This window comes from Pleurodeles waltl, chromosome 7, assembly GCF_031143425.1.
Source record: "Pleurodeles waltl isolate 20211129_DDA chromosome 7, aPleWal1.hap1.20221129, whole genome shotgun sequence".
NCBI classification, from domain to species: Eukaryota; Metazoa; Chordata; class Amphibia; order Caudata; family Salamandridae; genus Pleurodeles; species Pleurodeles waltl.
This window is the reverse complement of record NC_090446.1, coordinates 576,168,881-576,184,297: the sequence shown is the minus strand read 5'-3', so window position 1 is coordinate 576,184,297 and position 15,417 is coordinate 576,168,881. Positions and strand designations below refer to the sequence as shown.

At 44.7% G+C, this 15,417-nt stretch overlaps 1 protein-coding gene across 1 annotated transcript in view; it reads right to left on the bottom strand.

Moving 5' to 3' along the window:
- The window catches only part of ITGAL (integrin subunit alpha L), a 448,305-nt gene that overhangs the window by 288,746 nt on the left and 144,142 nt on the right, over nucleotides 1-15,417 (bottom strand). The window contains exon 7 of the mRNA XM_069244383.1: nucleotides 6,248-6,393. Coding sequence (XP_069100484.1) covers nucleotides 6,248-6,393 — 146 coding nt within the window. The remainder of the gene's footprint in view (nucleotides 1-6,247; nucleotides 6,394-15,417) is intronic.

Below are 15,417 nucleotides of genomic sequence, written 5' to 3'. Positions count from 1 at the left end.
CAGTGGTAGAGTGACCCCCGGGTCCCTCCATTGTTTCCTACCTGAAACCCGACGCCTGCTTTGCACACTGCACCCAGCCGCCCCTGAGCCACTGAGGGTGTGTTTTGTGTGCCTACTTGTGTCCCCCCAGTGCTCTACAAAACCCCCCTGGTCTGCCCCCCGAGGACGCAGGTACTTACCTGCTGGCAGACTGGAACCGGAGCACCCCTGTTCTCCATAGGTTCCTATGTGTTTTAGGCACCTCTTTGACCTCTGCACCTGACCGGCCCTGAGCTGCTGGTGTGGTAACTTTGTGGTTGCCTTGAACCCTCAACGGTGGGCTGCCTATGCCCCAGAACTGAGACTTGTAAGTGTTTTACTTACCTCCTAATCTAACCTTTACTTACCTCCCCCAGGAACTGTTGATTTTTGCACAGTGTCCACTTTGAAAATAGCTTATTGACATTTGTACAAAGACTGTATATGATATTGCTTTTATTCAAAGTTCTTAAAGTATCTAAGTGAAGTACCTTACATTTAAAGTGTTTACTGTAAATCTGGAACCTGTGGTTCTTAAAATAAACTAAGAAAAGATATTTTTTAATATGAAAATCTATTGGCCTGGAGTAAGTCTTTGAGTGTGTGTTCCTCATTTATTGCCTGTGTGTGTACAGCAAATGCTTAACACTACCCTCTGCTTGACCACACTACCACAAAATAGAGCATTAGAATTATCTACTTTTGCCACTATCTTACCTCTAAGGGGAACCCTTGGACTCTGTGCACACTGTTTCTTACCTTGAAATAGTATATACAGAGCCAACTTCCTACAACGGGCGATAACGGACAGCCCTGTCTGGTGCCTCTACCAATCGGGAAGCTCTCTGAGATCAATCTGCCTGTTTTCACCATGGCCGACGGGTTAGCATATAAGATTCGGACCCATCTCAGGAACCCATGCCCAGAGCCCAAATGGCATAGTGCAGCAAATAAGAATTCCCAACTTAGAGTATCAAATGCCTTTTCGATATCAAAGGATATAGCCACACTGTCATATGCTGTGGGAGGAGCATCATGTAGGATACATAATAGTCTCCGTAAATTAAGGAATGTGTTACGGCCTGGTATGAATCCCTCATGAACTAGGCTATGCACTAAGGGGATAAGTCTGTTTGCAAGAACCTTGCCCAGAATTTTACAATCAAGGTTAAGGAGGGATAACGGTCTATAGGATCGCACATCTGTAGGATGACAACCCAGTTTGGGCAGCACTACTATCAGTGCCTCGCGTTGCGAGTCAGCAAGCTCCCCTCGTGTCCATGTCGCCTCGAACACTTTCAACAGGGGTTGGACGAGGTGCGCCGAGTAGGTGGCGTAATACTCTATCAGCAGGCCGTCCGTGCCAGGTGTGTCATTACAAACGATCTGGGAGATAGCTAAACGTATTTCTTCCGGTTGTATGAATTCTTTAAGGGCCGCTTTCTGAAAGGGGGAGAGCTTGCTACGTCTGCCTGGTATAGCATACTATAATAGTCACAGAAGGCGTTATTAATGGCAGCCTGAGAGGTAGCCGAATTCCCGTCAGCCAGCTTAATCGCATCAATTGGGGTATGCTGACATTCGTTGTGGACTAGCCACTCCAACAATCTGCCTGAGCGGTCACCCTTTGGCGTGTAGTCGGGTTAAATAATATTGATCATTATGTGGGCATAGGTCAGCGTCATTAAATAATTTCAACAGTGCACAAAGACGATCACGAGTCACCAAGTGTTTTACGATTTCTATTTCCAGAGCCCATACGCCCTTCAGTGAATTCCCTGTGCAATGAGTGTCGAAACCCCCATGTGGCCGATATGCAGTAGTCCCTTACAACTATCTTGTGGGCATCCCATTCCATGGCTCGGAGATCAGTTAAGCCATTATTTTGCTGCAGATATTGTGTGATGCCTCCCGAAATGGGGTATCTAGTAGCGCCTCAGTTTGCAGCCGCCACGTAGGAACAGTGCAGTGCTGTTTACCCCACTGTATTGTAAGCAGCAACAGGGAATGGTCAGAGACCGTACGGGCGAGGTATTGTGAGTGTACAATCATGTGCCCCAGTGAAGTGGATCCCTGTATTAAATCTATCCTAGTGTGAAGATCGTGTGTTTAATTTGATGGTCTGATAAGGCTCCATCTCCACTCTCTCCTCCGGTGGTGGTCACAAACTCTGGGGTAAGATTTGACAACTTCATACCTTTACAACCTCAGGTGTCCCCGGTGGTGGGAGCCTGCTTTGGATTGCTTCATTCTTTAAAGACATTTCTCCTGCTTCCTCCTCTGACCTCTAGGAAGATTGCAGTCCATGCTCTTATTACACCTAAGCTGGACTATGCTAATGTGTTGTATTTAGGCCTCCCTGAACATCTGATTAATAGACTCCTGAATGTTCAAAATACTGCAGCTCGGCTCATTCTTACTCCTTTATTAGGCATCCATGCCCCCCATTTGAGATAATTGCACTGACTACCTGTGAAGAAGAGAAACTTTTCCAAATGACTTGTTGTAGCCCATAGGAGCATTTATTGGCAGAGTCTTAGTACTTGGAAACCAGACTACAGCCCTATTCATCGGAAAGAGTGTGCCTCTTCGCAGGCCTCTCTTGCTGGGGTCCTGTGGGTGAGGTAAGCCACACGGGTGAGCCGTTCCTTCTGTTACCTGCTAAGCTTTGTTTAGCCACCTCAGTGTTTGTCTTCAGGAAAAAAACGTATAACTTTGCTATTTGCCTTGGCATAATTGTTTTGCTGGTAGTCTTTTGGGAGCATCTGTGTGCTCAATAAAACCTATTCATTCATTCATTTCAAATGGCTGACTGGCTATCAAAATATTGATTTCGTGAAGAATTGCATGTACCTTCGAGTAGAATTATAGGTCACTTTGAACTGAGTAATAAATGTAGTAAGTCTGCAATCTCAATTAAGCGTTTTCCTACGAAGCATGGAAGAGGCGTCATTGGACCAACTATTTCCGACAAGAAGTCAAAAATAGTTTCTTCATTAACATATGGTTCAGTTATAATGAGCTCTAGTTGCTTAGGGAAACTAAATACTATCCTGTATAATTGTGTCAGGATTCAAGCTATTTAATTTCAGGCAATCTACACCACATGTTAAACTGCGTCTGGAACTGGGGATTCTGACTATTTACTCACAGAGTAATATCAATCTATTAAATTGTATCTGTGATTGTGTGTCATCTAAAGAACATATTGTAAAAGGCATTATACAGATGGAATTATTTACTGCTAGCAGGACAAATCTTTTTTTTCAAACCATGAGCTTTCCATTATATTGAGAAACTATCATTAACCAACCTTGCTAACATGAATGGGTTAAAGAGTAAAATGTTAATTTAACTAGCAATTAATTTAATGCAATTGACGCAGATCAGGAGAGATGCATGGGACTAAAATAATAGTTATATACAAGACTCTTATAACCGTACGTCAGAACTAACTCGATCTACTGTTAAATGCAACAGTGGAAAAAAAGATTTTGAAGGTTTCGTCTTCTTTTCAATACATTTGCTCAGTTTGAGGGTTCTTGGAACTAACCAGGGAATTATATTTTATGTCGACTTTGCTCAACGAGTAAAGAGACAGAGTATGTGCTTTGCATTTGACTTAAGCTGCTTGATATTCAGAAAAAAATCTTAAAACCATTGTTCTGATTGCACGGGATGGAAACAATTAAGGGTATACCCAGTTTTGTTTTAAGGGAAATTCATGAAAAATAATTGGGTGTGTTATGAAATGTATGACTATTACGAATGCGCGTTTTAAACAGACAATTTCATTGTTCCTATGAATGTTGTGTTAATATGCACAGTTGATTTTCTTTGGTAATATTAGTGTTGGACGTTTTAAAAACTGGTGAGACCGTGTTGACAGGTAATGTTTTTAATGTTCTTTTTTAACAGAACGGTGTTTTTGCATGACTATTCTATTTTCTTGCTATCTATTGTTTTTCGAGTTTATTGTTGTAATTGGTTTTTAAGAAATCTAAACAATAAACTGTTACCGTACCCCACTATACACTGGATCAGTCACGTCAGTGAGTCCCAGACTCTCAAGTGGCGGTGTTCTGCTGTCTTCTGCCTAACTTTTTTTGGGGAGAAATGTCTTGAGTTATGTGAGTAGGGCTTCTTTGGAGCGCATACTGGGTGGGTTGATTCTGCATGCGCAAAATAAGAGTATTTAACATAGACACTATTCTAATAAAAATGTAAAATTGAGCTCACCATCCTTTGTCTGGCATACAATGTTCAACTGCACGTGTATAGGTCAAGACAATGTATCTGAACTACAACCATAATAATTTATTTTAATATCCTGCACCAGCCTACTTTTTCAGACAGCTGTGCCAGGCTTGGGCAAGATTGGGACTGGTTTTCTACATTTGTATCTAATAGTGGGGTATCATTTTGAAGGAGTTCTCTGAAATCAGCTCCAGGACCTCTGAAATATGGCTACTTAGTAAGTCTGATGTGCATCCTAGTATTATGAACTGTTTATTGTCATATAGGTAATGTTTCTAAGACTAGTTATACGCTAGAAGAGATACACCAGCCCTCAGTATGCTGGCTGGTTGAAAGGTATGGTATCCCTGAATGGGCTGGCAGTACCCTAGACATAGTTATGTTGTTCACATGATGTCTCGCTTTTTGGTTTACTTTGCATTTAATGCCATAGACTGTCACAGCCTTCTGTTACTTAAAAAGCCTTATAGATTGATTGATGTAACAATTGTACAGGATCCTGCTATGAAAATATGTTGATGTTTTATTGAACTTTTTTTTCCTGAATACAATAAATAACTGCAAAATGGAGTTAAGTAACAACGTATCACTCCACTGTGCCTTATGAAACGCCTACACCAAGTCTGATTGTGGGCACAGTGGCTAAGCTAAGGCCGTCTAATCTTTTAAGGATCTTTTGGATTCTTAAAAAAAGATGCAGAAATCCTGATCCCTTTGTAAAGATGGAGCCCATCATTGCACCCTTCACAGTGAGATGAATGCAACTTAACTTTTGAAAATTATAGTATTGGTATTTCATCGACATACGAAGACTCATACAAAATATCCTCACAGATTCTCAACTTTAGACAAAACACCATTTCCTAGTATGCTGTGATGATCTGAACAATTGCATCAATACCATCTGCCATTGAATCCATTTCCTATTTATCAGTAACTCGCAACAATTAAAAATGTACGGACTGAATACCAGTCTGTTGACATCTATGCAAATTCTACCGAACGTAGCAATTCATCACTTCTAGACTAAAAGGGGAACATCCCTGTGGGTCTGTTAGTTGCACACTTCCAATCGCTTTCAGCTGTCTGCCTTTTTGTTAAATCTCTCTGACATGCCAGAAAGTGCAGGACTAACTTCAATTTCCAATAGCAGATAATCAATGGTTTAGCAAGGAGTAAAGCTACCTAATTGACACCTGCATTTTACCTAGCCTTCTAGCTCACCCAGAGGCACACCTTGGGAGCAGCGATGGAGTGCTAGCTTTATCCAGAAGGGAGTCAGTTTAAGACACATCAGGCGCATGAACGATGCTCTCGCTAGATGACAACTGTGCATCCAGTTCCTGAATCCAGGTTGATTTAATACATATATATCACAACCTTTCTATGCCCCGAGCAGAGGTAATAGGGGCCTACGTGGGTATCTCAGGTGTGTGTTGTCAAAAGGGAGAGTTCAGGCTGCTGAAGAGAAGCGTTTCTCAACTCCCCTCTGACCATCCCCCCAGTTCTTCGGTTGCAGAAGGGGAACTGGCATGGACCAGATTCAGGGCCCATCTGGTCAGAGCAGGAGATAGAAGGGAGCGGATAATCCCAGGAATCCGAGCCTATCATGCAGACTTGTGCATAGCAATTCTGGGTCTTCGTGGTTATTCCCCATTTTGGGGACTAAATCTAAACTTGTGATTGCACAGTGAAGGGGTGGTAATGCCCGATGGAATCAGTCATTTCGTCACCCCGCATTTTGCAACTTTTAAGTGCCCCCTTAAAAGAGCCGGATGCCTATGAAAACCTGGCTAGGGCTGGACAAACAAGACGTCATCTCTGCACTCACACTTCTAAGTTTTCCACTCCATTGTTTCCTTACACTGCATTTCTCATGGATGGTCGCAGAAGTGTCCCATTTGCTGTTGATGGCCCATCCCATTAGGCAGAGCTATGTAAAGCACGGTACCTGGTTCTTGGCTTCACTTACATCACATATTGTAGTGCTTTAAAGGTGAACGTTAGACTCCTCATATGTTGAACATTTTCCAGTAGCTTCCTCGGATCCTTCACCCGCTGATATTTATTGAAGGTAAACTCAGTCCGTGCAATTTGCGAAAACTGGACAGCTGCAAACTGGGGAGACATTCAACAAAGGAAGTAAAAAGAATTGTGGTTTTTAGGTTTTGTGATTTATTGCCAATAGATTTGAATCCTGACCTACCTGCATCATCACTTTCTGTTTCTGTACTGGAACCAATAATTAGCGTTGTCACTGCATCTAAATTGTACCCCGATACAATCCCTTCAAATACAGCACAAGGATCCACTCAAAGCTCTGCCATTGCACCCTACTACGAATCTTCATCACTCTTGCTATTCCAAAACAGGCCCCACCAACACAGCTCTGCAAATGCACCTCATCTGTTATTTCAGTCATTGGGGGCACTCACAGCTCTCAAATTTACCCTTTCGGAGGGGAGGTGCCACATATGGAGACTTTACAGGAGTCTGCTTGTGTATTTTAAAAGTTGCTTTTAAAAAGTGTTCCTGGACCTCTCCAATGACAGGAAAGACCAGGCACCTTCTTCCCATATACAATACTTGTTCAAGTCAGGCCGACAGTCAGTCAAAAAAATCTTTATTCGGATCTTATATACATATCCGTAAAAGAACAAATATAATAATTACCACAGTACAGTTATACAATAAATACTGAAAACTCAAAACTCAATAAACACATTCATATTTCATAATCTTACGTTTAAAATCCTAAAATACAACACTAAAAACATTAAAAGGAAAAGGAAAAAGGGGAGCTTTGGTGGCGAAAGGTAATCCCTTGTTCAGATGAATCAATGGTACATCTTAATACTTAAAACGTGTTGGTGTCACAGATGCCATGAATTTAACAATCAAATCCATGTCTTTTCCTCTCTTTAACCAATGCAGTGAAAAAACGGAAAATAGCCAGACAAACTAGATCAGTCTGTAATAATTGCAAATATGACATAGCTTCCCTACACAGCCTAATATTCAGTAATCTAAGAGTTGGAAGTAACAAGGCTTTCCTCTGTTCGTTGTAAAGCTTACAGAAAAAAACATGTGCAGTTGGGATCGCCTTGAGTGCTTATCACACAGACATGGTATTAAGTCCCTACTACAGTATACCTTGGGGGGGAAGCTACCAGATAATGGGCCAGCCCCAAACGGAATGTTATCAGATAGTAACGGAAATGCCGTGGGACGGTTAGGAGATGAGGCTCAATTTTAGATGTAGTACGTAGGGGAAGGTAAGCTGCCACCATACTTTTCTCTGTATATTGCCTTTCTCTCTCTACAGTCATCTTCCCTCGGAATTCATTTTTGACTATCAGTATGCTCTTCTTTGACATCTTGCTTTCCATTTGCTGGCTTTATTTGTTTTATGCTGGCCAACCTGAGTTCAGTCCTTTCCAAAACCTTATTCACAAAATCCTTCCCAGTGGTCCCTTTCTGCAAACAGGGTTGCAAATCTAGTTCTTATCTTGCCATATTTGCTGTGCATTCATAGACGAGGTCAAATGTCAAGTGCTGTATTCCAAGGGTGCTTATTTACCCTTCTTTATGTGACTCCAAAGTGAGAGGATTTATATGAATATTTTACTGGATAGTGGGGTTTCGAAAGAGTTTTCTTCTAGCACACAACAGCATTTAAATGAACTGTGTGCATATTTAAGAATGTATCAGAATTGTGGATGCACAAATGCCGCACATTTTTTGTTATTTTTGAAGCGTGTTGGAAACAAATACTTAAATATGATCAAAACAAATTATTAAACTAGGTGATGCAATTTCCACACATTTTCGTCTGTGCAAATGTAATGTTCATTTCAATTGAAATATGCTGTCTGTGGGGCAGTGTGCTACCACACCATCAATACTCCACTCTACACCACTGCACTCTACTCTGCATCACTCGACACCACTGCACTCTACTCTGAACCACCCCACATCACTGTACTCTGCAGCACTCCACTCTACACCTCCGCACTCTGCTTCACTTCACTGTATGCCTCTCAACTCTACCCCGTACCACTCTACCCCAAGGCAATGCACTCTTTGCCACGCTACACCACTTCACTTTTCACCACTGCACTCCAGTCTAGGCCACACCAATCTCCTCTGCACAACCCACTCTGCGCCGCTGTACTCTTCGACACTCTGCAACACTGTACTCTATGCTACTACACTCTATGCCAATGCACTTTTCTCTGTAATACTCCACTGTATGCCACTCTAAAATACCCTGTACCACTGAACTCTTTGCCACTGCATTCTACACCACTTTACTCTACATCATTACACGCTATGCCATTCTACGCAACTGCACTCTATCGTACACCACTCAACTCTACACCTCTTGGCTCTACTCTGAAACAATCTACTCTACGCCACTGCACTCTATTCTTAACAACTGCATTCTTTGCCAATGACTCTTCACAACTGCACTCTGTCAGTGCACTCTACTCCACATCACTCTACTCTATGACCACTGCTTTCTACGCCACTCTCCTCTCCTCTTCTCCACTGCACTCTGATACTCTACTCTGCAATACAGCACTTTCTGCCACTGAACTCTATGCCTCTATACTCTACGCCTCTGAACCACTCTATGCTACTCTACTCTGCATCACTCTAAGCCACTGCACTCTATGCCACTTGACTCTACTCTGCGCCACTACCCTCTGTTTCACTCAACTCTCCAACACTCCACTCTGTATCACTCTATTCTACGCTACTGAAGTCTATGGCACTTCACTCTATGCCACCATACACTACACCACTGTACTCTAATCTATGCCACTCTAATCTGCCCCACTCTACTTGGTGCCACTCCATTCTGTGACAGTCCACTCTGCGACACTCCACTCTGCAACACTCCACTCTGTGACGCTGCATTGCAAGCCACTGAGTTCAATGCCATTGCACTCTAAACCATTATACTTTGCAACACTATGGCCCTCATTCTGACCTTGGCGGGCGGCGGAGGCCGCCCGCCAAAGTCCCGCCGTCAGGTTACCGTTCCGCGGTCGAAAGACCGCGGCGGTAATTCTGACTTTCCCGCTGGGCTGGCGGGCGGTCTCGTTCAGACCGCCAGCCAGCCCAGCGGGAAAGAGGCTTCCACGATGAAGCCGGCTCGGAATCGAGCCGGCGGAGTGGAAGCTGTGCGACGGGTGCAGTTGCACCCGTCGCGTATTTCACTGTCTGCGCAGCAGACAGTGAAATACATGTAGGGGCCCTCTTACGGGGGCCCCTGCAATGCCCATGCCAGTGGCATGGGCACTGCAGGGGCCCCCAGGGGCCCCGCGACCCCCCCCTACCGCCATCCGGATCTCGGCGGTCCGACCGCCGGGATCTGGATGGCGGTAGGGGGGGTCAGAATCCCCGCGGCGGTGCAGCAAGCTGCGCCGCCGCGGAGGATTCAATGGGGCCGCGGTACACTGGCGGGACCCCGCCAGTGGTGCCGGTCCGACCGCGGCTTTACCGCCGCGGTCGGAATCCCCATTGAAGCACCGCCGGCTTGTCGGCGGTGCTCCCGCGGTCCTCCGCCCTGGCGGTCAAAGACCGCCAGGGTCAGAATGAGGGCCTATATGCCAATGCACTTTACACCAGTCCACTCTACTCTATGCCACTCCAGTGTATGCCACTCTACGTGACTCCACACAATGCCACTCCAGTGCATGACACTCTGTCACTCCACTCTACAATACTCTACGCCACTCTTTACCATTCCACTCTACAACACTCCACACCACTCTTTTCCATGCCACTAACTTTTAAGCATGCTGAACATCAGCCACACTGGTGTACAAATGGCTCAAACACATTCTCAAAGCCATTACCTTTTGCATAGGCGAGACCTACTGGCTTTGCCAATGCTTGTTTCCCATTTATTATTCAGATTCAAACTTATTTCTGGCAGTTTTCAGTCATGATTATCTTGGCTCTAGTCTCCCTCTTTTTCTAGTTTTTCAATAGTGGATCATTCCACATATTTAATAGGCCATTTTGTTCAATATTTTAGGTGGTGTTATTGAAACACTTTGTGTCATTGTTGTTGTATTACTCCTCCCTGCCTAAAATACTTTTGTTTATTATACAGGAACACAGAAAACTTAATTATTTCACAAAGCTCAATGTCCATGTATAAAATCTTCCAAGTACTGTGGTGGTATGCTACATCTCCGAACTCAACCTCACTGGTATCTGTTTGCACATAAATTCTCCTACGATGGTACACTTGGTGTTGGATGGTGTGTTCCGCCAAAAGTTGTGTCACTGAGATGGAAGAACTTGAGCTGCAGCAGGGTGATGCGGGGTTCTTGTACAATGATGCCGTTATAATAAAAACATTTTAAATCCAATGCATTGCACACTCGCAGTACTCACGACAGGTACACACTATCAGGATGCTGTGAATGCCCTTCCTTGAGTCTCTTCGACAAACTCCCAATATAGGGATCAGCGAGTGGGTCTGTTAATCACTACCCAGGCTGTTTGGCTGAGTAGTCATCGCCAAAATGTATTGAAGTACTCACTGACCACAGGGTTGGTTGAAGAAGAGACTTTAATCCAGTACAGCTTGACAGAACTTGACAGCCAAAGACCAACTGTCAAGATTGGAATCCCACCCAGGCCAACACAATGAAGGAAACTAGAACACACACCCCTCAAGGATTGTACATAAAATCTTAATGGGGTAACCCACGGAGGCGGAAGTGAGACCTCCTCTTGACATGCCTGTTTGTTTACAGGGCAGTGCCACAAAAGAGAGTAGAGTTCAGTCTCTTTGAGCTTCTGTAAACTTCCCCAGCATAAAGTCAGCTACACGTTGGCTCTCCGGGCTTAGATAAAGCACTTTGGAAGAAAGCCTCCTAGAACCTGGAAGCCAGCCAGGAAGTCATGAAACTCTAGTATGACCTGAAGGCTACTCTGGTTGAGTTTCAGCCTGGTTAGAAAGTGTGGGTGATGCAGCCAGTGGAACCCCGGGCCATGCAGGACCGGTGGTCTCGACCCTATGAGGTGAAGGTGCGCAAGTAGGAGGTCACCTACCTCGTATACGCAAAGACCCGCAGGATCCCCTTTAAGGGTCCTGCATTTCAATCACCCCAAGCCCCACTTCAAGAGGTCTGAGGTAATCGTGCTCCTGGTGACAGATGATGGGGGGGAGCAAGATCGGTCAGTGGAAAGTGGTGTCCTCTTCCCTACACTGACCACAGAGCAACAGAGGGACTGTTGACACTTTTTCTCTTTTTTTCACTGATCCCAGGGCTCACCATTTGGTGTTCCCATGATATACTAAAAGAAAAGAGGGAGTAGGAGGAGAAAATGCCACTCTCCTAACTGACTATGTAACACTATCTAAATGCCCAGCTTAAAACAAGAGGAGAGCCTCGACGAAGGAAAGACGCAGGAAAATGTTGATTTTCCTAAAAGAAACCCTCACCCACCAGGGTTTGCCCTTGGTGTCATGCTTCATCATTGGGTTCATTCCATTCCGTTGCAGAACGAGGCGTACTACGACCTACGGATTACGTGGGAGCACTTTTTTGAAATGTGGAGCCTATTTCACTGAGGTGGAAGGAAAAAGGAGTGGGGGGTCTTGAAATGGTTAAAAATACCTGTCTACCAGGGACATCAATACTTTAATAGTGGCGGTATGATTAAAATTTGGAATAAGTGGAGGTGGGGTATATTATGTTCCTGCCTCCTGGTCTACATGTTTCAAAGCCTACCCCTAGGCTTATCATTAGGACCAAGTGATAACTTTAGATTCATAGTGGGTAGAGATATGGTTTTCACACTCAAATGAAATGTAATTTAAATTCCTCTGTAATGGTGAAGTTGGATTTTAAGTTACAATTCTGAATATGCCACTTTTAGAAAGTTGGAATTTTCTTGCCATTTTCCCGTCCCAGTCATTTGCGCCTTCTGCCAGTGTCCTGGATCACATGACTGTGAATGGCTCTGCTTTTGGGGGTTGTGCATTACTTCCAGACAGAGGGACGAAAGGGGCTTAGGTGTGGACAGGATGGGTGTTGGACTTTTTTGCTTATGCAGGGTCATCCTCAATCTTTTTGCCTCCTGCCTCCTATTTTTTCTGACCTGTTGCTGTTGGCTTTTGAACTCTGAGCACTTTACCACTGCTAACCAGTGCTAATGTGCATATGCTCTCTGTGTAAATTGTATGTAATTGGTTTATCCATGATTGGCTTATTTGTTTTACTGTTAAGTCCCTAGTAAAGTGCACTAGAGGTGCCTAGGGCCTGTAAATCAAATGTTACTAGTGGGCCTGCAGCACTGGTTGTGCCACCCACACAAGTAACCCTGTAATCATGTCTCAGACCTGCCACTGCAGTGTCTGTAAGTGTATTTTTACACTGTAAATTCGACTTGGCAAGTGTACCCACTTGCCAGGCCTAAACCTTCCCTTTTCTTACATGTAAGGCACCCCTAAGGTAGGCCCTAGGTAGCCCCAAGGGCAGGGTGCAGTGTATGGATAAGGTAGGACATATAGTAATATGGTTTATATGTCCTGACAGTGAAATACTGCCAATTTCGTTTTTCACTGTTGCAAGGCCTGTCTCTCTCATAGGATAATATGTGGCTACCTTTAAATATGATTAAAGTGTAGATTCCCCTAGAGAGTAGATGGACATGTGGAGTTTGGGGTCCCTGAACTCACAATTTAAAAATACATCTTTTAGTAAAGTTGATTTTAAGATTGTGCGTTTGAAAATGCCACTTTTAGAAAGTGAGCATTTTCTTGCTTAAACCATTCTGTGACTCTGCCTTGTTTGTGGATTCCCTGTCTGGGTCAGTTTGACAGTTGGGTTGTTTTTTCACCTCGCACTAGACAGTGACACAAAGGGGGCTGGGGTGTAACCTGCATTTCCTGATTAGCCATCTCTGCTAGGAGGGAGGGGTGGAGTGGTCACTCTCATCTGAAAGGACTGTGCCTGCCTCTGACAATGCCGGCTCCAACCCCCTTCTGTGTGTCTGAGGCCTTGCCTGGGCAAGGCAGGATTTCACAAGTAGGTGTGAGTCCCCTTTGAAGAAAGGTGACTTCAAAGACTAAAATGGGTATAAGAAGGGCACCCAAATCTACAGACTTTAGAAACACTTCTGAAACCAAGAGAAACCTCTGCCTGGAGAAGAGCTGATAGCTGAGGAAGAAGTGATGCTCTGCCTGTGACTGTGCTTTGTGGAGCTTTCCTGCAGTGCTGCTTCTGCCAGAGTAAGAGGGCAAAGACTGGACTTTGTGTGCCTTCCATCTTGTGAAGAAATCTCCAAGGGCTTGAGTTAGAGCTTGCCTCCTGTTGTTTGAAGTCTCAGGGACAGCAAAGACTTCTCTCCGCCAGCACCTGGAGTCTCTGGAGAGACTCCTGCCCTGACAAGTGGTGCCCTATCCAGTTCCTGGGCCCTTGAAAGGAAAGCTGGTGGAAATCTAAGGAAATTGACTTCGGACGACTCCGGCCCGACGCCGTGACCTTCGCTGGAACGCGACGCTCTTCGCAAGCCCGACGCCGCAGCAGCCCCGCTGAAGTCCGCGACTCCGTGGAAGTCGCCGCACCACGTCGTGACCGACGCCGCTCGAAGTGCACGGATTCAACGTTTCGCACAGACGCCGCGATCCCCGACTTCGCGCATCGGCTTGTTTCCATTCTTCACCAAAGGTACTGTACTTGGGGGTCTACACGACTCCCCGTCCGGCGCCGCTGGTGTCGGCTTGTTGGGAACGACTCCGTCACGACGCCGTGTTAACATCTCATCGAAGCATTTTTGTTTCTAAGCGCTATTTTTGAGTTTAATCTCTAAAAATTCATAACTTGACTTGTGTATGTCGGATTTTTGTCGTTTTGGTCTTGTTTTGTTTAGATAAATATTTCCTATTTTTCTAAACCGGTGTTGTGTCATTTTGTAGTGTTTTCATTAAGTTACTCTGTGTGTTGGTACAAATACGTTACACCTAGCGCTCTGAAGTTAAGCCTACTGCTCTGCCAAGCTACCAAGGGGGTAAGCAGGGGTTAGCTGAGGGTGATTCTCTTTTACCCTGACTAGAGTGAGGGTCCTTGCTTGAACAGGGGGTAACCTGACTGTCAACCAAAGACCCAATTTCTAACAATGGGCTATCATGTTAGGGTGACTGGGGAGGAGCTATACTCTTCCCCCAGTTAATAAAGACCATAAACAAACAAAAGCACATTTAAAAAACATAATGCAGTACTATTCAACAGAATACATATGCAATGCATATTTTAGGTAATCCTCCAATGTTGCATACCCCCATAGACATGAGAGGTAGCAGCAAAGATTAGAACACACCCCCTCCAAGTAGCAACAAAACATTTACAAATCCTTGGGCATAACCACATATCATATTATACAAAGTGCAACATGCATGGTAAAGTGCAATGTTTAACTCCATCCCCTCCTAAAACGTTTTAGAATCCTGGGTGTAGGTGCTTTCATTAGCAGGAGGTTACTCCCCAGGCAGCAGCGCTGGAGTGCTGTTGAAAAGGGGGCCTTTGCTGTGGTTTGGTCCCTGAAAAGGCTGACACCATACTTGTTTGGTACTCACTTTGTGGCTCAAACTGAAAGGTGAGAACCCTAAACATTTGAGGTTGTCCATATCCCCACAGGTAATGAACTTTGTAGTGGAACACAGACCTGAGACTACCTATGCCAATGCAGATGGCTTTTCCAGGTTCTTCCACTTAGATAATGAGGACTTTCTTGGGAAAGGTTAGTCTCATCCTTTTTTGTATGGGGGGTGTAGGAAAGTGCCACTGTTGGCATGGGTACCCCCCACTTTTTGCCTAGTGTTGATGCCAACTTTGATTTGAAGTGTGCCGGGATCCTGCTAACCAGGCCCCAGCACCAGTGTTATTTCCCAAAAACTGTACTTTTGTTTCCACAATTGGCACCATCCTGGCACACAATTAAGTCCCTTGTAAAAGGTACCCATGGTACCAAGGGCCCTATGACCAGGGAAGGTCTCTAAGGGTTGCAGCATGTCTTATGCCACCCTAGGGGACCACTCACCAAGCACATGTACACTGCCTTGCAGCTTGTGTGTACTGGTGGGGAGAAAAAGACAAAGTCGGCATGGCACCC